This window comes from Panthera uncia, chromosome B4 (genome assembly GCF_023721935.1).
Source record: "Panthera uncia isolate 11264 chromosome B4, Puncia_PCG_1.0, whole genome shotgun sequence".
NCBI lineage: Eukaryota > Metazoa > Chordata > Mammalia > Carnivora > Felidae > Panthera > Panthera uncia.
The window spans coordinates 10103887-10125410 of NC_064809.1; the positions used below are offsets into that span (position 1 = coordinate 10103887).

The window sequence follows — 21524 nt, forward strand, 5'->3', positions numbered from 1 at the left end:
CACAGGAGGATGAGCCTCGGCCCTCTGCCACATCGGACAGAAGGTCACAGGGAGGGGAGCGGGTGCCTCGCTGCCCCGCAGCCTGACCATTGAGACCCACGGCAGGGGGCGGGGGGGGGCTGTCCTGCTGCCTCAGCCCAGAAGTTCTTGGAGAGTCTCTGGCTTCCTTCACTTGAGCTAGAGCTGTTTCTGTCCTCAGTTTCTCTCCCCGGCAGGCAGTCCCATGCCTTGGTTTCCTCCGATTCTCCATCATAGCCATTGCTCAGGCCGGGGCCTCCCCCCACCCGCTATCCCCTCGAGACTCCCGCCTCTCACCTGCCATGTGGTAGGCGGGAAGTTCTTGGTCCCTAGGATCTGTCACCAGAAACAGGCGCATGCCGGGCCACACACACCTTCACACGTGATCTTGGGGAGTTCGCAGCCCCCGTGCGTCCCCTCGGTGGACTGCGGTTAGGGACGCTGAGTTAAGGTGATGGACGTGCGGGAGGGACACAGTCGTGCGACACGCTTGGGGCTTTGAAGGAGGTCACGGCCCATCTGTTCCCTGAGGAAACTGAAACCAGTGGTCTGTGGTGTCAGGGATTCTGGTAATGGCTGGAAAAGGAAACCACGTTAAGCAGTTAAAGGATTGAGAACAAGACGTAGGACACAGGTATGGTGTGGTTCCTGGTTAACATCTTAGCTCCCAATGGAGATGGCGCACCCAGGGCCTTGCCCCCCGGGGGCCTGGAGCACCAGGCCCAGCGCCCCTCGCCCATCCCCCTAAACCTAAGGGTGCCACGTTGAGGGAAGCGGAGCCCGAGCACCAGGAGGAGGAGGAGGGACGAGCTCCAGGTAGAACCAGAAGAACAAGGAGCACGCGTGGGGAGGCCGGGTGGCGGGCAGAGGCCAGGCTTGCCGTGAGAGAAGGCACGACACCCCTCTCCTCTCCGGGCCTCCGCGTTCTCTCTGCACAGTGTGTACAGTGTCAGTAGTGACTCGGTCACGTGCGTTTGTTACCAGTGCTGAGCAAGGGTGCACATGTAGCGTGAGGAACATGCCTGGCACATGCTTTATTCTTAGCGCCATCATCATCGTGGCTGAGGCGATGTCGCTGCATTTTTGTACCTGGCTAAAAGAGCCTGGGCTGTTGGCTTCCTCTGCACTTGGCATTGTTCTCTGAGCTTTGCGTGTATCGAAGACTTTAATCTCTCAACCCTTCAGAGGGGTGTCGTGTTTTGGTCCCACCACACGCTTAGAGAATCTGAGGAGCATACCGCTGGGCCAGTTTGCTCAAGGTGACAGAGGTTGTCGGGAGGTGGGGTGAAGCCAGGATTTAAACCCAGGGGTCTGAGAGCAGGGCCCGCGCTCTCGGTGACCAGCCTGCACTGGCTCTAATGTGGCTCCTGTCCCCAGCAGAGGATGCTGTGTGATCCCAGCCCTAGCAGCACAGGACAGGGTGAAGGAAGGGATGCCTGCCTCTGCATTAGGAGAAGCAGAAATATGGGGGTCAGTGCTGGGAACTGGTCCTCACTCCACAAAGTTGGCAAGGAAGCTGCCCTGTCGGCCACCGCTCACATGCTCAGCGCTTATTTCTCAGGGGTCGGGGGTGTCATGAGAGCTTTGCAGGGTCAGCATACAGGACCACAAAAGGCCTAGAGTGGAAGGATTGGCATGGTCCTCCACTGGGAAGCCCCTGCCGCCTCAGCTACCCAGTGCAGCGCTCATCCCCATCAAAGACTACGGAGAATGAGCTCCTGAGTCTGGGCCTCTTTCCAGAAACAGATGAAGTAAGATCACCCTCCAGTCCCTGTCTTCTTGCTCTGATACAGAGCAGCCTTTCTGGGGGCAGGCGCTGTCTGGTTTTCCACGTAATCCTTCCTACTGTGCCTAGGGTCTGGCCTAAGGCGGCCTCTCCATAACTGCCTAGTGGATGGACGGATGATGGTTGCATGGATAGATGGATGGTTGGATAGAGGGGTGGGTGGATAGATAGGTGGGTGAGTGGACGGGCAGATGGATGGATGGACGGACAGACAGACAGATGGGTGGATGGTTGGATAGGTGGGGAGGTGGGTGGATAGATAGGCAGATGGATGGGTAGAGGGACGGATAGACAGATGGCGGGTGGACGGATGGACAGATGATGGATGGATGGACAAATGAATGGATAAATGGATACATGGATGGATGACAAGAACATGGGCGAATGGACAGACAGATGGATGAGCTGGCAGACACACACAGGTCCTCCTGCTTGCTGCCTCTCTCCATCTCATCCTTCTCATCTTCTTTTTTCCCCAAATCCCTCAGATGCTGTCCATCACCATGACCACTCCTTTCCACTCTTGGTCTCTGCTTCCCTTGGCCCATATTTTCCTTTCCCTTGCAGTGTGACCACTGAACACAGTTGGCCCCACACACACTGTGGCGCCCCAGAGCTGCAGTCCCCTCTCTAGTTTGCCAGATGGAGGCAGGGAAAGGCCAGATAGGATTGCAGACACTCTCGGGTGGCAATGTGTGGGAACAAAGGTAGAGGGGACATTGTGGAGGACACACCAGGCTTCAGCCCTGGGTTTCCAAACAAAGAGGACAGTGAAATACAGAACCCAGTGTTGTCAGCTGGGCTCTCAAGAATGCCAGCGGGTGAGATCAGGAACACACATAGTTCTGATAAATACTTGTAAAATGGATTAATGAACAACTGAGGGAAACAGTAGGTAAAGCTGTTATAAATACTGAAGGACTAACAGCGGAGAAAATGAACACTTGGTTGGGTCTATGGATGGTACTCTTACCTGCCGTTAATGAAAATTTCATCCTGTTCGATGCCCCGTCCATTCATTCTGTGTAGATTCACCCGTCACCCACCATGTGTACAGCTGTGAGTGTGTATGTCTGTCTGTTTAGGTGGACTTGAAAATCAGACAGGCTGTTTGTCCTCAAAGAGCTCAGTATTTAGTTCAGAAGGTAAGAGATACATATGCATAAGATCAGGGTAAGATGTGGTGACTGCCATGGGGTTATAAACACCAGGACAAGTGAGTTTGCAGCTGACACAAAGAAGGGGTGTGTGTTGAAGGCAGACTCTCAGTCTTCTTCTGAGGGAGGCTGGGAGGTGTGGCAGGATCAATGCCCCAGACTTGGGGAGTCCACCACCATTTGCCCTGACGCCTCGGCCCAGGACCTGAGTCCCTGACCACTTAGTTGTGAGCTAATAAGTTCCCTCCAGCTCTGGAATTTCCTCCGTGCCAGTGCTGTGGCCCACACTTGGGGCGGGTCAGGGGCGATGTCTTGGAGGGCCCCCTGAGCTCACCGGGAGAGTGGTTCTGCTCACCATTAACTGATGCCAGGCGTGTGCTGCAGATTTTCATTTCGGTCCTAAACCATCCCCTTGTCAGCACAGCTCTCGGTCAGTGACACAGTCGGTCACGTGGTTTACATCATTACAGCTTTAGAGGGACCGTCAGTCACAAGAAGGCCAAGAGAGGACAGACGGGTCAGAACAAACGTACCTCAGTCCTCTCAGTGTCGCTCAGGTGTGAAGCACATTCGAGCCCCTGTCCAGAGCTGAGCCCCTGGCTGTGTCCGGGTGGCTCTGCACTGAGGCTGTGCAGCTCCTGTGCTTCCCCCATTTTCCTCAAGCACCCCAGAAGAATAAGACCAGTGCTTTCTCAAGTCACACGTTCTTATAGATAGGACCCTGTCTGACCCTTGATCAGAGGGAAGGAGGGAGAGCCTTGTTCCGAGTTGCACTGACAGGAGAAAACAAGGTTGCAAAGTCTACACTCTTCTTGCAGAAGTTGACAGGATCCCTCAAGTACTTGTGTCTTCAGAGCATCCCCAGGACCTAAGTGGATTTTGAAAAACAGGTGTTTGGCAGTTGGCTTTCACCCTCAGCCAAGAAGGCTGGGCATCTCCTGGAAGAGGACAGAGCATTGTTCTCAGCAAAATAAGGAGCCCTCTTGCAGCAGAGGCATCAGGAACTCTTCTCTGAGCAGAAAGAAGATGGAGGCAGCCAGGACGGAGGAGCAGATAAGCGAGCCTAGCTGCCATGCTGTGAGCGGTGCTTAGGTGGAGGGCTCCACACCCATGGCTGGTAGCTTTCACGGATGTGTTGCTAGAACATTCTCTCACCATTCCACCCACCACCACCCCCAATGAATAAGGACGCTGTGATCTGGCCAGTCTCTCTAAGGCAGATTAAATTGCTCGGTAGGCATTTATTAAGTACCTGGATTTGAGACATGAGAAGAAGGTGAAATTAAGCTGATTACTTAACTCTAGTGTTTGTCTGTATAAAATTTCTCTGTACAGGGAGAGAACCATTGTGTCCTGCTTCTTAAAGGTACATTAGTGTGAAGTGGAGAAAGACTCAGAGACCCTTGGACTGAGATAAAAATGGAAGAGGCCTCAGCCGATCCCACCCTCACGTTCTTGTAAAGTTTCACTTCTCTCTGCTGTTCTTTTCTTAATTTTCACTAGCCAGAGATTTGTCCTGGGTAAACACGATCCTTCTTTAAAAAATAGATGCCTTTAAAATGCAAATACAAGCACATTACAAATAAAAATATAACCACGATGCCATTTTTATTTACCCATTTTCTTTTTATTCATGAGATGTTATTTGAGTCCCTACTAGGGTCCCATTTAGACTTCACATTTAAAATAAGTCTGGAGAGAGGATGTCAGTGGCGATAACCACCATGAGGGTCCCTAACTCTCATCGGGTGTTTACACTGTGCTGAGTGGTTTGCATCCATCATCTCTTTAAATCTGCACACTGCCCTTGGAGGCAAGGCGCAGTTAGTGGTGCCGCTCACTAAGCAAGCAAGAAAGAGGGTAAGTCATTGGCCCAGGGTCACAGGGCTGGTACAGTGGCAGAGCCAGGAAGCCATCATAGCAGTTTAAGTTCAGAGCAGGAGCGAAGTACTGCTTCCTCTGGAATTCCTTCTTCTCCGTGCAGCTGACGGGCTTCCCAGGAGCCCTTCCTCCAGCCACGGGGCCCCAGTCTCACGAGTTCTGTACTGCTGCCCTGTCGTGGTAGAAGGCTCCGGTGTGGCCAGTCTGCACAGAACCGTCCTGCTCTTTCCTCGAGCTCTCTGAAGCGCCAGGACAGGGTGGTTGGGACACGTCCTGGGTTAGGACAGGCAGCGCCTCACACGGCAGGCGGCTCCACTGGCAGGTGTGGTGACTCACGGGTCACCGGGGCAGCGGCACAGAGCGCACCATCCCAGGGCCCGCTGCCCGGGGCCTCTGATCCTGTCACCCGCCCTCACGCTTGGAGCCGGGCCGCGCGGGCCTCTTGCTAAAGTGGCGTTTCTCTCCCTCCACAGGCATGAATGCTCTGCAGCTACAGAACCTGGCGACGCTGGCAGCCGCCGCGGCCGCGGCCCAGACCTCAGCCACCACCACCAATGCAAACCCTCTGTCCACCACGAGCAGCGCCCTGGGAGCCCTCACAAGTCCGGGTAAGGCGGCTGCTCTCCTTCCCGGGACGCGGTGGGGATGGCGCCCGGGGTGGGGCCGGATCCCTGGAGAGTTTCTTAAAGACACCAAGTTCGAATGCACGTGTGTTTGATTTACGTGTGTTTGATTTTCCCACGAAGACAAAGAGGAGGGTTTTCCCAGAGAGAACCGAGCCGGTGGGTCTCCAGCCTTCACCGTGCTTGGTGGCCGTGCTGTCGGTCACGCTGCTCAAGCTGGCACCTGGTGTGGGTGTGGGAGGAGCCTCCCTCGCTTCCTGGTGTTCGCTCTGCTTGTTAGCGGTTCGAGGGTCCTCTGTTGAATCTCAAAATCCCTAATGATTCCAGGGTTCTGTTTCACACCAGCTCCATGCTTCCCGCTGGCTCTCAAAACCCACGGTCCGGAGGGGACCGTCCTTGCCATCGCCTCCCGGTCGCGTCCCGGGCTCTGTAATTTCAAGTCTTTCTGCTCGGAAATGTTGTCGCCTTATTCAAAAGCAGATGCCGTTTTCCTTTTCATACGAGCCAGACATAACGCGGTTGCTTAGATACCAGCATTTGTGTCTTAAAAAAATGTTTTGCTGGCTTTTCTTCCCCTCTGAATTTTCGAGACCTTGCTGGATGAGCTCCCTTCCCCACCCCCGCCTCTGCAGATCCCATACCCTCTGCCGCCTGTGCCCCAAAGATGAGCTGCTTGGTGACCGAGCTTGCGTGTGCTCGTGCGGGGCTCTCTTTCGGGAAAACACAAGATGAAAACACGGCTTTCTTAAGGCTTTTGGGGGCAGGAAGCGGTGAGCCCGTGCGACAGCCAGAAGCCGCGGCCCGTGGTTCGTTGCTGAAACGCTGGGTGTCTAATCTGTCTCCCCATGAGGACCGTCTGCAGGGAACCTCAGAGACACTTAGGCGAGGCTGGGGGTTGGGGGTGGGGGGGGCATCCTCAGGCACGGTGCTCTCCTAGCAGCACAGGGGTGCGTGGACTCCGTTTTCTAGAATGCCTTCAAACGTGTCCATTACCCCATGGGGGCCTCATTTGGGGCAATAGATGGCATTTCCGAAAAATCAACTTGAGGCCCTTTTTTCCCCAACAAACTAAGTTATAAATCTAATGCAATACGTAAACCTGTTACTTATACAAATCCTTAAGTGACCCTTGTTAAGCAATAGATGTTTTGACAGAAACTCCCCCTGTAAAAATAATAGTGATTTTTCTTAAAAGCAAATTAAAAATTTGACCTCACCAATTTACCTGTTTTATAAATCAGATTGAAAAGTAATTTCTTGGGATGCCTGGGTGACTTGGTCGGTTGAGCCTCCGACTTCGGCTCAGGTGGTAATCTTGCAGTTCGTGAGTTCGAGCCCCGCGTCGGGCTCTGTACTGACAGCTCGGAGCCTGGAGCCTGCTTCGATTCTGTGTTTCCCTCTCTCTGCCCCTCCCCCACTCGTGCGTGCACGCTCTCTCTCAAAAACAAGTATTAAAAAAATTTTTTTAAGTATTTTCATAAATAAGAATGTTTTTCTGTCCACGAGGACAATGAAATGACTACGTTAAAACAGCGCAAAGTATTTGTCATACACACATTTTATTGTGTCTTTAGTTAGAAGCTCGTGTTTTTAACTATAACTTATTTGGAGAGAAAAAAACTAAGTCATTTACAACCTGTATGCTCCTTTATTTGCTTATATAAAAATAAAGATAGCTGTGTTTTTTAAAACACACTTTACCTTTGTTTAGCAAAAGTATATTATTATAGTTTTCCCAACCTTGGCCTTCATCGTGTCTTCCTTTTATCAAGAGTGACCAGCAGAAACTAACCAAATCATTGGTAGTAAACTGGAGGAAAAACAAGAAAACTTTTCCTTAAATGGCAAGGAGCCACAAAGCCCGCAGCTTGGACCACCGGCCTTTCAGGGCTTTAACTTTGATATATTCAGTATTGTAATGACGTTAAAATTGTCCTGCCTTTCCAGAGATGAACAGACCATTATCATAAGTGGACATTTTGGTTAAGGGTATGTGGCCTATTATTTGCTTGTGAGGGTTCATTTGACTTTGTTGAACTATGTTCTCCCGTTGTGATATTTGGGCTGGAATGTGCCTTGGCCGCAGGGAATCAGAATTAATATTTGAACAAAAAGAAGACTGGTTAGTTTACGAAGTCAAGTGCAAGTGGGATGTAAGTTGGTCGGTGTAGACAACGGAGTTGATACCTAACAGCTGTCCGAGTGGCTGTCCAGTGTCAGGCACCGGCCCCGGGCGCGGCACAGACCTGCCCCTGCCCTCGCGTCCTCCACTTGGTCAGGGTGTCTGATAGCGAGCGAGTGCGCGTGCCCCGTAGGTGCCAGGCGGTGTTGTAAGGACGCACCAGAGTACGGTGGAGAGTGAAGGGCGTTGGGGGGAGGCCATGGGGGTATCCAGGGCAAGGGCATTCGGGTGAGGCAGGAGCAAGTGTGAAGGTAGGAGGGAGATGGCACCTGCTGGGCGGGGAGGGGTGGGGGATGGCCGTGTCCCCGGATCCACATGCAGTCCAGCCAGTAGGGTCGGAAGCTCAAATAATGTAACCTGTTTCAAATGGGGGGTTACTCAGACAGCCGAGGAAGATGGCCTACATACTTAAGAAATTTTAAACATATTTGACCACTTTCAGGTTTTTCCTGAGCTCTTAGTGAAAGGGAAATTGTGTCCTGAGATCTGCTTTCCTTCTTCTCTCCAAAGCGGAGTGTCCTTACCTTTGCTCTCAAAGAAACATTCCGCCCTTCCATTAATTCTGCTGAGGTGCCAGACCACCGAACGTGGTTTTTCTCCTCTCTGTTGAGCAATGCTTTGCATAATAGCTGAAAGTATTTCATTAGAATCCTGAAGTGTAGCAGCCGAAATGATTTAAATCTACATTTCAATTATTTTTCTTAAGCGTAACTAAAAAAAAATCTGACATTTAAGTGGAAGTAAATTATTTGTCTAATTTCCATCAGGGACTTTTTCAAAGTCACAGAAAATGTGGTTGGTAGAATTCACGACCCTCCACTCCATCAAAGCAATTTCCTGTGAAATAAAAGGGGTACACGGTAGTTCCCAAGGCCGATGCCATTATTTATCTTTTAAATAATAAAAAATAGGACTTACCATCGTTGTACCTCTAGCAAGACCAGTCCAACTGTGAAACGCACTGATGCCCCATCACTCAGCTCCCACACAGACCCTGGTTTTACCCTGTTTTTAAAGATGTCCCCTACACTTCCGACCAATCCATCTCGAAGGGAAAGGGACAATTCAATCCCCCAAACTATTAATTTTTTTAATAATTGTAAATTTATCATTTTAATTTTGCATACCCAGGCACGGTCTCCCTACAGCATTATTATAAATGATTTTAAACAGTCTGTGCTTTAAAACATGAAAGATTAAGCTTTAATTTTTGTTTAAAAAATCCCCTTAGGCAATAAATAGGTTCCCTTTGTCTCATGGCCTTGAAATAAAAATTAAAATAGTTTAAATTGCCCATGGTTAGAATAAGTGTTTCATGCAATTATCAGATGGTAGTGAATAAAATTAGAAATTAAATCATGAAAGAATAAAAACCAGGTAAATGCATATTATGCCTTTCATGGGTTTCTCATGGGGTCTTTTGAAGCCTAATTTAATCGTGTTTCTTGTCTTTTATTTTGATATGATAATTTTTCCTTTGTTTACTTCATTCTCCTCTTTCATTAATTAATTCCTCGGTCGTTTCTTCTCCAAATTTTGAACTTGTTTTTGAGGAATGTGTCTCTGTGTTGGTATAAAGAAGACATTATCTCCAGGGTGTGCGGCAAGGTCTTAAAGAGAGATGATAATATTTGTCTTCTCCCCAACTCGTGGATTTGTTGGTTTGGGCTGGCAATTCTGAGAACTTGGGAGACAGCATTATAATTACCACACAGGCACGTGTCTTTGGCACTTTCTGTCTAAAACATAATACTGCGTTGGTGTGCCACATTATTCCTCTGACCTTCTTCTGTTTTCTTTTTTTTTAAGAGGTTTTCGCATTCTCCAAATGCTTCTGTAAGTGCACTCAATCAGGTGCACACTTCAGGATAATAGATAATTTCTCTTGATAGGATAAGGCAGTTTAAAATGCTAAGGAGGATTTTTTTTCCCCCGTTTCCACCGTTGACTTTTCAAATAGTTTTCCCCTTAAATTCTAGCAATATTTTATCCCCCACGTCTTCCAGACGTTACCCGCCTCCTTGAAGGCTGTGACAGACACAAAGTCCCCAGGACACGGTGGCACCTCCTTGTGGACTGTTTGAGGTTCACGGAGCCTGGAAGTCTTTCCGTGTGAGCCTCCCTTCCGGGGGTCATCACGTGGGAAGGACCCGTGAATGGTGACCTTCAGTGTCACACACCCCTGTCACCGGGGCAGCAGTGGAGAAAAGCCGAGTGGGAGACGAGGAGTTATCCTCGGGGTCACTCCAGAGGCTTTCGGGGTGACGAGAGGTGTCTGTCCCCGTGTGTGTACCTGCGCGTGTCCCTGGGGGACCCGTGTCAGGTGAGGAGGTGCGATTCACAGGCCGATTTAGCCCACGTTGGTGGTTTGGGCCCCACCCCTCCGCCCGCCAAGCCGTCACGCACAGGGGACAGGAGCACAGGTGGAATTAAGGCGATGGGGCCAGGAGAGGCCGTCTGCCGAGGCTGCCACCCTGACCCCACGACCCCGGGGGTCTGCCCGTCCGTGTCATCCACGCGTCCAGACCTCCCCCTGCCCTCCCTCATCCCACTCCCCTCTCCTCGGCCAGCCGCCTTGAACCAGCCTCTGGGTTCGTCGTGCGTCTCATCAGCCGCGCATCCAGGCCGTTCTGGTGCCTTCTCGGGAGCATCGTATGGTCCCACTACCCCGGGTGAAGCCGCGATTTTGCCCGCTTCCTGCCGTCAGAACGGCCTTCAGCTTCACGCTCGCCCTCCGTCCATTTTGCACGCCGTCGGCGACACAAAACAGCTCCGTCGGACACTTTCCGCGTGATTCACGCACGGTCGAGAGGAAGGCAGATGGAGGCATTGGCGTGGCATTCGAGGTGCTCCCTGGTCTGCCTCCACGCTTCCCTGCCAGCACGACCCCCCCCTCACCGCCCCCCTGCAGCTGGATCAGGCAGGTCTTCATCCTCCCCAGACACGCTGTCGGCCTTTATTTCTGCTGGCTTCTCTGCCTGAAGTGCCTTCTCCTGTTTCCTCCTGTGAAAATCTTCTGCCGCTAACTTATTGCAGTGTTGGTGCTTAGGGAGATTAACGTATAGGTATAAATTCAGTGTTCTTAATGCACATCATAAAAAATAGAGTTTATGCTACATAAGTTAAACTGCAGTAAAAAAAAAAACAAACGTGATAATAATTGATGCAAATTGCTTTAAATTCTCTAGTACTTCTAAGAACCAGGGCAAATACCCCCTCCACCATAAAGCCCCCTAGAAAGAATTAAGAGCCTCCACATTACATTTCTAGCATAAATACTTAACTAGCTCTAAACCTGGGTTAAAGGCAGACTCCTTTATAAGGAGCTCCCTTAGATGCACTTTGCCAGTGGAGACGGAGAGAAAAGTGCAGCAGCCAAGAGGCTTCTAGAAATGCCGCCTACCCTTCTGGGCTACCCAAGTATATTCTTCATCCTTTTCTTAGAACGCTTCACCTATTTTCTCTGCGGGATAGTTGTTTAGACACATGCCCTGTTTCTCCCTGTCTCGAGGGCAAGTTCTTTCAGAGTAGGAAAAGTTTATTTACCCATAATCCCCCTTGCTTTTGGAAAGTACATCACAGGCCCTCAAATGGTTTTCAGTTCAGCAGAGTAGCCAAGCAGCCAATAGCCAAGTGCTCTAAGACGGGGTCTCAAAGCCATCTGTTCAGCCCAGTGCAGTGCATACATCTCTAAGAAGGAACCTGGCTCTGCCCTGCTGACATATGACAGGGTCCACTCACCACCTCGGACCATGATCCGGTTCCTCAGTAATCCCAGAATAGCCACACCCTACAGGTGAATACGCAGGTCTGACAGCTTCCTGAAAAATGAATCATACTAATTATATTAGTACAGAATCACATAAAGTGGTTTTTATTGCAGTCATTACAAAGATTGGCTTTCAAAATGTTCTCCTGTCACGATATAGACGTGAGAGTCTCCTATCAAATACGGGCATTCATTTTTCAGAAGCGCCATCTACTCTAGTGTGGGCTTTTGAAAGATCATCCTCAGACAACTCCCGTGAATCACGCGTGCCTCACCAAGGCCACGTGCCCCCAGTGCGCCGGCGTTGGTTAGATACAGCAAGAACCCAGCCAACTGTCGAGGGTGTTTTTACTTACACTCTGTTCAACCTTGACTGCGTCTCTGACCTTCCTATTTTCCTCCATTCATCTTTTTTCACTGCTTATTACCAAAGAAAGTTCTCAAAACCGTCAGTGTTCCCCATCATTAGCTATACTTTTAAGTGTTTTCGTCAAGAAGGCTGTTAAAATTACGTGTTTATTTGTGGGGTTGAATCAGACAGGTTTACACCCTATTGCTGCAGAAAGAGAACTGACAATGCCATTCTTTGCTCATTTCCTGCGAGTTTCAACATTTTATCTTTCTAGAAGGTTTCCGTGTGTTGACTTGCTGCTGACTTACAGGGCTCACTTTATTTTCATTGATGTTAATGGAGTTGAACATGATGTAAAAGCCCTGTAAATAAAATATCACCATAGTGACTGTAATTTCTGGATATATTTTTTCATTCGACAGATGTTTCCTGAGCATCTTCCATGTACCTGGGACTATTCTAGGCATTTGAAACACATCAGTGGACAAAGTAGAGAAAAATCCATGCCCTCATGTAGTTGATATTTCTAGCATTAGCTCTTTAAAAAACGTATTTTACTAAATTTCTGCTATCATCAAATGACTTGGTGAGCATTGAAATATAAGCTATAACTTCTACACCCTTTAAAATAACCATTTCGTAACCAACTTTTTGGCTTATGTTATGTTAAAATTTTGTGAAAGACCAAAGTGGAAATGGGGGGGGGGGGGAATCTTCTTTCTCTACTTTCTTCCCTTTCTGTAAGCCTTGCTGTTTCTCTGCACATTGAATGAAGCAAAACTCTAAGAATAGTATGCACTAGTTAGTAAATTTGATGATGAAAGTCTAATGATGAAAGTCAAAACAAGAAGAATGCACACACTTCTGTGAGTGGCTTCTCAACAGAAGCATTTCGTGAAGGGGCTCCTGGGTGACTCCGTCAGTTAAGTGTCTGACTTTCGATTTTGGCTCAGGTCATGATCTCACGGTTGTGGGATCATTGGGCTCCTCTCTGAGCATGGAGCCTGCTTAAGATTCATTTTCTCTCTCTCTCTCTCTCTCTCTCTCTCTCTCTCTCTCTCGCTGCCCCACTCCCACGCAGGCTCTCTCAAATTAAAAAAAAAAGCATTTCATGAAAACCAAATTACTTCCAAAGTTCTTAGGCATTCAGAACATATTTGGGGGGGGGGGGCTGGTAATTGGCCGTGGTCTTTTTGGTAAGTGGTTCTTTATTTGTTTGGCATTGATCATCCTACTCATAGGGTTTACAAACCAAAGACATGCAAATACCTCCCAGAGGAGTCTCACTGGCCCCTGCACGTGCTGGGTGTTTCGATGCAGAATTCACCTTAAGTTTTACTTGGCATCAGGAAAATGGATGTCTTTGGGGCTACATAGTCCAAACCGCGGCTCATTCCCTAAGTCATCCAGTGTCCTGAGCTGCCAGAGGGTTCTCCACTCCTGGCATCAGAACGACTCTGCATAGTATATGGGCAGCCCACGCAGATGAGGTGCTCTTGACGTGGAGCAGAGCCACAGTCTCTGAACGGTCCTGAGCTCATTTAAAGCTTCGTAAAGCTGCCGGGCTGAGGGGCTAGAGCTATTTTTGGATCACCTCTCTTCTCCTCGGAGCCTGCACTCAGGTCTATGTGGCCGATTCTACCTGTGCCCCGAGTACGGTTTGTCCTGCTGTCCTGGGGGCTGTCACTCACCACTCAGTGCTTTGTTCTTGCCTTGCTTTGGGTACGCTTCTTAATACGTTTAGATACCGGCTGTCATTCTTTGCATGTTTGCTTTTAGCGGCTCTGGAGTTGGAGCTGTGCCAAGCGTTAGTGATTCGTTGTAAACGGTGCTCTATACGGTCTACGTTGTGTCAGACCCACATCGGATCCCGTTGTGGCGCACGTATGAGCTCACAGGTGTGTTTTCTGTACAACACACTCAGTGTACTTCCGTTCCCACTGAATCATCGATGTTGCTGTCTGATAGAGCCATGTTATCACTGCTAGCACTGGGGGAAAGCCCATAGTAATCACATAATGATATAGTAAGGAGGAAAAGCAACCAACTTTTGCTAACAAATGTTGCTAGACACAGCTTCCCAGAGGTTTATGACCAAAGGTCCGTGTTTTAAGACCTGAAAGCCACAAAGTATGAGCACTGAGTTCACGTGTGGTTTAATCCCACGAACTGCTTAAACCAGATGCAGTGGCCACATTCAAGAAACAAGCAGAATGCACCAACCCGGTCAACCTAGTTGAAGGGCAGAAAGTCAGAGAGATTGTGTCTTGAGGAAACGGGGGAAATTTTGAATAGAACAGCTGACATTTAAGCCCAAATTTTAAGACTAGGTAGGGTTTTGAGACGTAGAAATGGAATGGGAGATCTAACAAATGTGTCAAATGTGCAAAAAATAAAAAGGATTTGGTGAGCAAATGGAAATTCATCTCCTTTTCACAGCCATGAGATGTATGGAAAATAATGACCAGAGAGGGTCCTGAAAGGTGTGGTTAGGGAGCCAGAACTTCCTCGTGCAGGCAGTGAAGAACATCTGAGGACTTTGAGAACAAGAGAGTCCACCATGGGACTTGAGCGCTGACTGGATGTGAGGATAGAAGGAAGGAGTTGAAGGTGACAGAAGCACATTTCCTCTGGGGGACAGGTGGCCCAGTGTTTTCATTGGTGTAGAGGGGAGGCAGGAGAAGGGAAAGTTTGTAGTAGACGAAGATTGGATTTTGTGCTGCACACGTGAACAGGCCTTTTGTGTACATATATCCACCGTGCACACGGTTGGCCATCTGACCATGGAGTTTGTCGCGGAACTAGAAGAGTGGGTTGCAAACTGGCGGCAGAAGTGAGGTGGACTGATGTCAGCTTGGGGTGGGTGATACCTTTAAGTTAGAACCACCAAACAGAGCAGAGAAGGAGACCAGGCGCAATGCTCTGGCTGATGGCTGTATTTGTGGGGCAGACAGGAGGAACCACGTGGTGGTAGCGTGGTACCCAGGAACCACGCAGGAAGGTGACAAGGGAGAGCAGAGAAGGGGCATTTGAATTTAGCAGTTAGGCAGCCCCACCTCCCACCCCCTGCATGGCCAGGTCACTGGCGGAGTAAATGTCACAGTTGTAGAGGCAATGAGAGAGGAGGAATGTGGGACTGGAGGCGAGAATTGTATCTTTATAAATGACATTTTCATGAAATTGAGTGTTTTTTTTTTTTAAAAAGTCTACAAAAATAGCAAGGTCAGGAGAGAGATGAAGATGGGGAAACTTAAAAGTACTTCTAAGCTAAAGAGAAGGAGCCAGAAGGAGAGAGAACAGGAAGAGGCCAATGAGAGATGAGATTGATGGACTGAGTGGGAAGGCGGTCACAGGAAGGGAACCAAACCCTCCTTTATGCCTGTCTGTGGCACTGGAGCAGCGCGTGAGGGTCTGTGACGAGCTGGGAGGGGGACCCTGCCACCGGGCTCCTGGACGGCGCGCCCTGCCCTGCTGTCCCACAGCATGGTATGTGTGTGACCATGTGCCTGACGGGGCATAAACCCATAATAAATGCTGGCAATGGGCTGTATAGTCTTGAAAGAGGGAACGCCTTCTTCGCCTCTGAGACGCGAGCACACAGAGGCCAAGATTGGGGAGGACGCAAGGAATTTAAGACACAGAGGTATTTACATCATGTGTAGGCTAAGGATTTAAATATCTAGCGCTACAAACAGAAAAGTTCATACTCGGGGCAGAAGTTTAAAAAGGAGGTACACTGAAGAAAGTACTAGAGGAGTTACAGTTTCGTTTCCTTTCTAGAATATGTGGACATCTTGACCAAGAATTGGAAGACTGATTTGGAGCAAGTCATTTAATTTAATCTTTATCTAATTTTCTCAGTTGGGAAATGGAGTTGTTCACTTTACTGAAATATTGAGGTTAATACATACATAGAAAGCACGCTGTTGCTTTTATTTGAAGACAACGTTAAATTATCTTATGAGAAAGATGATTTCATTATTTTGGAATGATACTAAATTCCCCTGTTGACAACAGGAAACTAGGTTAAAACTAGAATAAGATCAGTGATATTTTTCTCTGAACCTTTTACCTTTGGAAATGAGTATCTCCCCCACCCTTGCTAAAAAATACCAGCATATAAATGCAGAAGTAGACCCACTCCTTCCTTCTTTCTGCTTTGGGGCTCAGCTGAACAAATTGTCAGTGACTTTCCCACGTACTTCAAGTGTGACTCCAGGTTATGGAACCAACACACCCTTCTTACCAAAGACGACGTGGCACTGTTGGATTCAAGAGTGCCAGCTAACCGTGACAGGGCAAGACTTCTGGGTAGCGGCCACCATGGAGGGTCACGCACTGAGGCCCTTGGAGAGCTGGGGGTTATGACTGAGTCTGTGCTCGTGGTGAGCCATTCGCAGAGGCAGCCGCCGTGCCAAGGCGCACGCTCAGACCGTGCCTGCGGCCCACAGCTCTTCGTCTAGAACCCTGCTGGCTGAGCACTTGACCCTCGGCAACCGTGCCATCTTATCCAAAGGAAAACACTAGAAATGAGCGTTCGGTCCCTCTGGGCAAACTGCCCCCTTTCCAGGAGATCCGAAGACCAGACTCAGCCAGGTTTTCGGCGACCTGCCAACGACACACAGCTGGTTACCACGGAGGTGACCTCTCCCCAGGGTGCAGAGCCTGGTCAGATCATCAAGATTTACTGTTACAAGGAGTCTTCAGGATAATCTGTCCAGGTGCCTCACGCATGATCCACACGGAAGCCCGCAGGGTTAGTTAATGATTTGCTGAGGAAACACAGGCGATCAGCAGCAGGTGTGCCGACGATCCTGCCACACCGCGAAACATGCAAAAGCAGGAACTCTGGGAGAACTGGAATTGTGTTTCTGGATTTTTCCACTTACATGTTCTCACTCTTGTGAGGAAATCCACATTTGTTTTTTTCAATCTGTGTTGATGACCATCTGTAAAAACAAACATCTGGAGCCATCCAAGTACTTGTATTTTCGTAAATCGTTAGCAGAATATCGTCGGAAGGGAAGACAGGTTGTTTTCTCTCTGCTCCATTCTTATTAGATCCGTATTTACTGAGTTTACATGAACGGACTTTTTCAAACTCGCAGCCCCAAATTACACCTTCGTTCTTCAGTGTCTGTCTTCTTGGGACCAGGGAGGACACTACAAACAAGGCAAGGCAAGGAGGTACCCAAGTTTGCTGACAACTAATGAAGCCAGTTTCTTCCTTAGAAATGTCAACTAATGAGGGGCACCTGGGTAGCTTCGTTGGTTAAGCATCCAGCTCTTGATTTTGGCTCAGGTCACGATCTCACGGTTTGTGGGATCGAGCCCCACATCGGGCTCTGCACTGACAGTGTGGAGTCTGCTTGAGATTCTCTCTCTCCCTCTCTCCGCCCCTCCCCATGCTGGCACACACATTTTTTTTCTATGTGTGCCTCTCAAAATAAAGTGAAGAAACGTCAACTAGCGAGGACTCCCAACAAGCATTTGCAAAAAAGAATTAAAATGAAGGAAACCATTTCTGCTTCCATTTCTGCACCACTTTCTCACCTTCCAGCGGGTACTTTCCTAGAATAATGCCTCAAAAGCCAGTTAGGGTCCAGATGAGGGGCTTGCTTCACCCAGCCCTCTAGACTGAGAGTTCTTCCTGCGCATCTTCCGGAGAACCAGGAGAACCAGGGTGGCCTGTCTGGCCCGGTGTCGCCCGAAGCCACATCGTCGACTGTCCTTCTGAGGTGAAGCGATGGGCTGGGAGAAGAAAATGGGACGGAGGATATGGCCATTACAGACCATCAGGTAGTGACATCGGACCACCTCAGACCCTTTTAACACCATTTTCTGATAGCGGCAGCCTCCCCCTACCCTGTCATTCCTCCCCACCCCCACATCTTGAAAGTTAAGGGAGGAGACGTAACTGTGGAATAATTGGTCCCCTGGGAGAAGAGTCACTCCCTGTGTCACTAATGCCCTGGGGTTGTGATTAGCTAATAAGGCTAGCGCTTGTGTCATTGCCTAATTCTGCCTCCTCACAGTCTTCCCTGCGCCAGCCAGAGACCGCGGCCGAGCTCCTTTGAGGCAGGGTGGCATCCTCAGTAGGTTCGTGCAGTGTAGACGGTTTGCTGTTTCCTAAGCCGCAAAGCCACTGTGCTTTCCCCGCCCGATGGCTCCGAGCAGATGTTCGGTGAGCGCACCGCAGGCAGTCTCCCCGTCTTCGGTGGTGGTTTGTTGTAGCTCGGGGACAAACCTCGTGCTGTCCAGGGGAGGAGGGGGTGCTTAACGCGAGGAAGCGGGTGCCTTTGGTTCCTAGAGAGCACGGTGGGTCGTTCCTCCTGCCCCTGCAAAGACCAGGAGGCGGGGCGGCCTTTGGGGAGGGAGAATGTTGCCGGCGGGGAGTGAGGCGCATGAGAGACTCCTAGGCCCCCCGATGGCCGTCTGTCTGCTTCTCTTGCTGGGCCTGGAATCTGTGGAAGGACAGAGAGGTGGCAGCGTTCCCCCTGGGCAGTCACTTCACCCAGACCGCGCCTCTGGATCTTTGTCCCGCCTTCCGTGCGGAAGGGGAAGGAGCCGCCGTTTACCCGTGTGTCTCTGATCCCGCGGCAGGCGAAGGTGGGTATCGAGGCAGGTCTTGGAGCCGGGCTGTGCCTGCCCCCCGCCACAGAGGCGCCACTCCCCACGGGAGTGCCAGCTGGGACAGTGAGCGTGGGCGTCTGCTACCCTCTGTGTAAGAGTTCTGTCCCAGGACCAAAGGGTGTCTCTTGTCTTGGTGACAAGGCAGCAAGTGGCTTTGTCCATTCTGTTATTTTTTTTTCAGCTTTTATTTATTTTTGAGAAAGAGCACAAGTGGGGGAAGGGAAGAGAGAGAGAGAGAGAGACAGACAGACAGACAGACAGAATCTGAAGCAGGCTCCAGGCTCTGAAAAGTCAGCACAGAGCCCGAAGTGGGGCTTGAACCTGCAAACCGTGAGATCATGACCTGAGCCAAAGTTAGACACCTAATGGACTGAGCCATCCAGGCGCCCCCGTCCATTCTATTTTTTAAAATAGCCACACTCTTCGTGGCCTGTGAGCAGAAAGGGACAGTCTGAGTAGAGTCTTTTTTTTTTAGCAGCTCGGCTGTGTCCTCAGGGGCCCTCATAAGGTGCAGTGGGATCCCCTTGACCCGGCTCCTGAAGGCCTTCGATTGGCCTCATCCTAAGAGAAACTAGATACGGCGTTCAATGTACCTGCCTCAGCCTTCAGTATTATTTTCATTTATTCATCCGCTCAGCAAATATTTGGTGCCTGTTACGTCTTAGTTACTCCTATAGGTTCTAGGAAATGAGGCAGAACTTCTCATTAATAAGCTTATCTGCTGGGGGGATTTTTTTTTCCTCGGGAAGATAGAACCATAACTCAGGAAACATTTTACTCCTGGTTTCCTGCCCACCCCCCACCCCCGGCATCTGTTCCCCTTTTCATCTCAAACCAAACCTCACCTCCCCTATAACCTTTACCTTCTTAGGCCCCAGACTCCCCACACACAGCCGGACAGGGTGAGGTGCCACTGTGCTTGGAGGCCTCTCAGCCCGGTGGTTCCCACACTTCACTGAGCGAGAGGCATGCCAGGAGGGCAAGTCCTGGGCCCTGCAGCCACGGATGTTGGTTCAGAGGGTCCGAGGTAACCTCCAGGCGAATGAGATGCCCGAGGGCCTAGACTCTAATTTTTAAAAAGTGACTTTGCTCCATCTAATGTGTGTACGGATACCACACCCTCACAGGGTAATGTGGTCCCTGCCTCCAGGAGACAGAAGAGCCCTCACCACGTGGCCCGCAGAGCAGGTCAGCGAGTTTTCACCCCCAAAGTCTGGCTTGTCTCTCCTTACATCCTTTCCTCTGTGACTGGGTCATTTAGGATTCAAGATGGCTGTGCTGGGTGGGGCGGCTCTTCTAGCAAAGAAGGTAGAAGCTGTTGGTGGCTGCAGCTTGGCTGGGCTCCTGTCGGTGTAGATCCCTGCGGTCTCTAAATAGACCCTGGGTTCTCACTTTCTTCAGTTACACCGTGAGCAGTGAAAATTGGAACCTTCACAAAGTGCTGCCTTTAAACCAGTAGAATTCTGCCTTCTCTGAGTCCTGGTTTTCCCTGCCAGGAGAGGCGGCCAGCCTGCATTTGGTACTCGTAGAGACAGTAAGAACTTTTCAGGAGTTGGAGTGTTGGACCTCCAAAGCCATCAGGCATATGTCAGGGTCTGCAGAAACCCCCTGAAACGTGACCACCTGACGGCCTTTGCTTTCATAGTTCCACGGACAGGGAGGACGTGCTTCTGAGGCCACTTCCAGTCCACAACCGGCCCTTCATACTGTGCCCGCCCCCTTACGGCTTTGACCCATTGACCCATCACTTTGGTCTCCTGAGCTACAGAGTGTCTTTCTGACGACAGCACCTAACCCTGGCCCTTCCCTTGGTTGTCTCCTCTCTGGGCTAAATTTGACCTCTTCATCAACGGTTTCTCTCACCGGCGTGACTGGCAGGCCTGGTCACCCTCTTCCTGGCTCTCAGAACGATACACATAGACCGAGATTCCTGACGGCCAGACCAGTGGTACAGGCCGTGGGATTGTCGGTCATCTGTGTACTTCCTTCCATCTCTCCTACCGGGAAATACTGAATCTGCATGAATCTGAGGACAGGATGACCAGATTCTCATCCTTCGGATAGACATCGTCAGCAATGTTTATCAGTCACCTACTGTGTGTCAGGCATCATTGCCACCTCATTTGTTTGATTATCATGTCAGTTCTCAGGGTGGGTCACATTATTCCCATTTTAAGCATCATTCGGAGCCTCAGCTAAATTGAGGGATTGCCCAAGGTCTTACAGGTGGAAGGGACAGGGCCTGAAAATTAAGGGTGAATATGAGTAATCGCAAGTTCATTGCTTCTGTAGATCTCAACAGCAGCCAAGATAGACACAAGATGCAAAACAGGAATTTAAGTTTATACGTGTATAGTGTTAACATCCTGGAGCCAGAGCTAGGTGAAGTCCTGGCTCTACAACCTACAGCTGTGTGGGACCTTCCCCCAGTTACTTAGCCGCATAGGCTAACTGTAAACAAAAGAGCTGATGCACAGAAGTACTTAGAACAAAGGCCGGCCCCCGGGTAAATGCTAGCGACCGCCATGATTAAGCTGTATTCCTGGTGAAGCTGAGTTGGAAAATGTATTCGTTTTCCATTGCTGCTGTGACAAATTACCACACACGTAGTAGCTTGAAACAACACACGTGTATTATCTTCCGACTCTGTAGGCCAGAAGTCCAGCATAGTCACTGGGCTGACACCCCACATAGTGAGGGGTATCAGCAGGGTGCAGTTCTTTCTGCAAGCCCTAGGGAAGAATCCACTCCCCTGCTCCTCCAACTTCCGGAGGCTGCTGGCTTCCTCGACAAACAGCCCCTCCTTCCAAGTCCTTGTCGCGCTGCCATCTCCCTGGCTCATGCGAGCCCCTCTGCCATTGACAGGACCCCTGAGATTACACTGGGCCCAGGCAGATAATCCTGGACAGTCTCCTCATCCCAAGGTCCTCTGAAGAGCAGCTTATAAACCCTCTGTGTTGTATACCCTCTGTATACCCTCTGTATAAAGCTCTGTGTCACAGGCTGCAGGAATCAGAACACAAGCATCTTTGGGGAGAGCCATAGAGTATGTAGTAGTAATTCTTGTCTCCCTCTGCAAACGTAGTCCTGGGACCCAAATGAACTTACCTGCCCTCTCCAGTA

The 21524-nt window shown here is 49.9% G+C and overlaps 1 protein-coding gene across 17 annotated transcripts in view; it reads left to right on the top strand.

Moving 5' to 3' along the window:
* CELF2 (CUGBP Elav-like family member 2) overlaps positions 1 to 21524 on the top strand; it is a 530134-nt gene that overhangs the window by 475568 nt on the left and 33042 nt on the right. For all 17 annotated transcript variants that reach the window (XM_049626816.1, XM_049626817.1, XM_049626809.1 and 14 more), the window contains one exon: positions 5316 to 5450. In XM_049626816.1, the coding sequence (XP_049482773.1) occupies positions 5316 to 5450 (135 nt within the window). The remainder of the gene's footprint in view (positions 1 to 5315; positions 5451 to 21524) is intronic.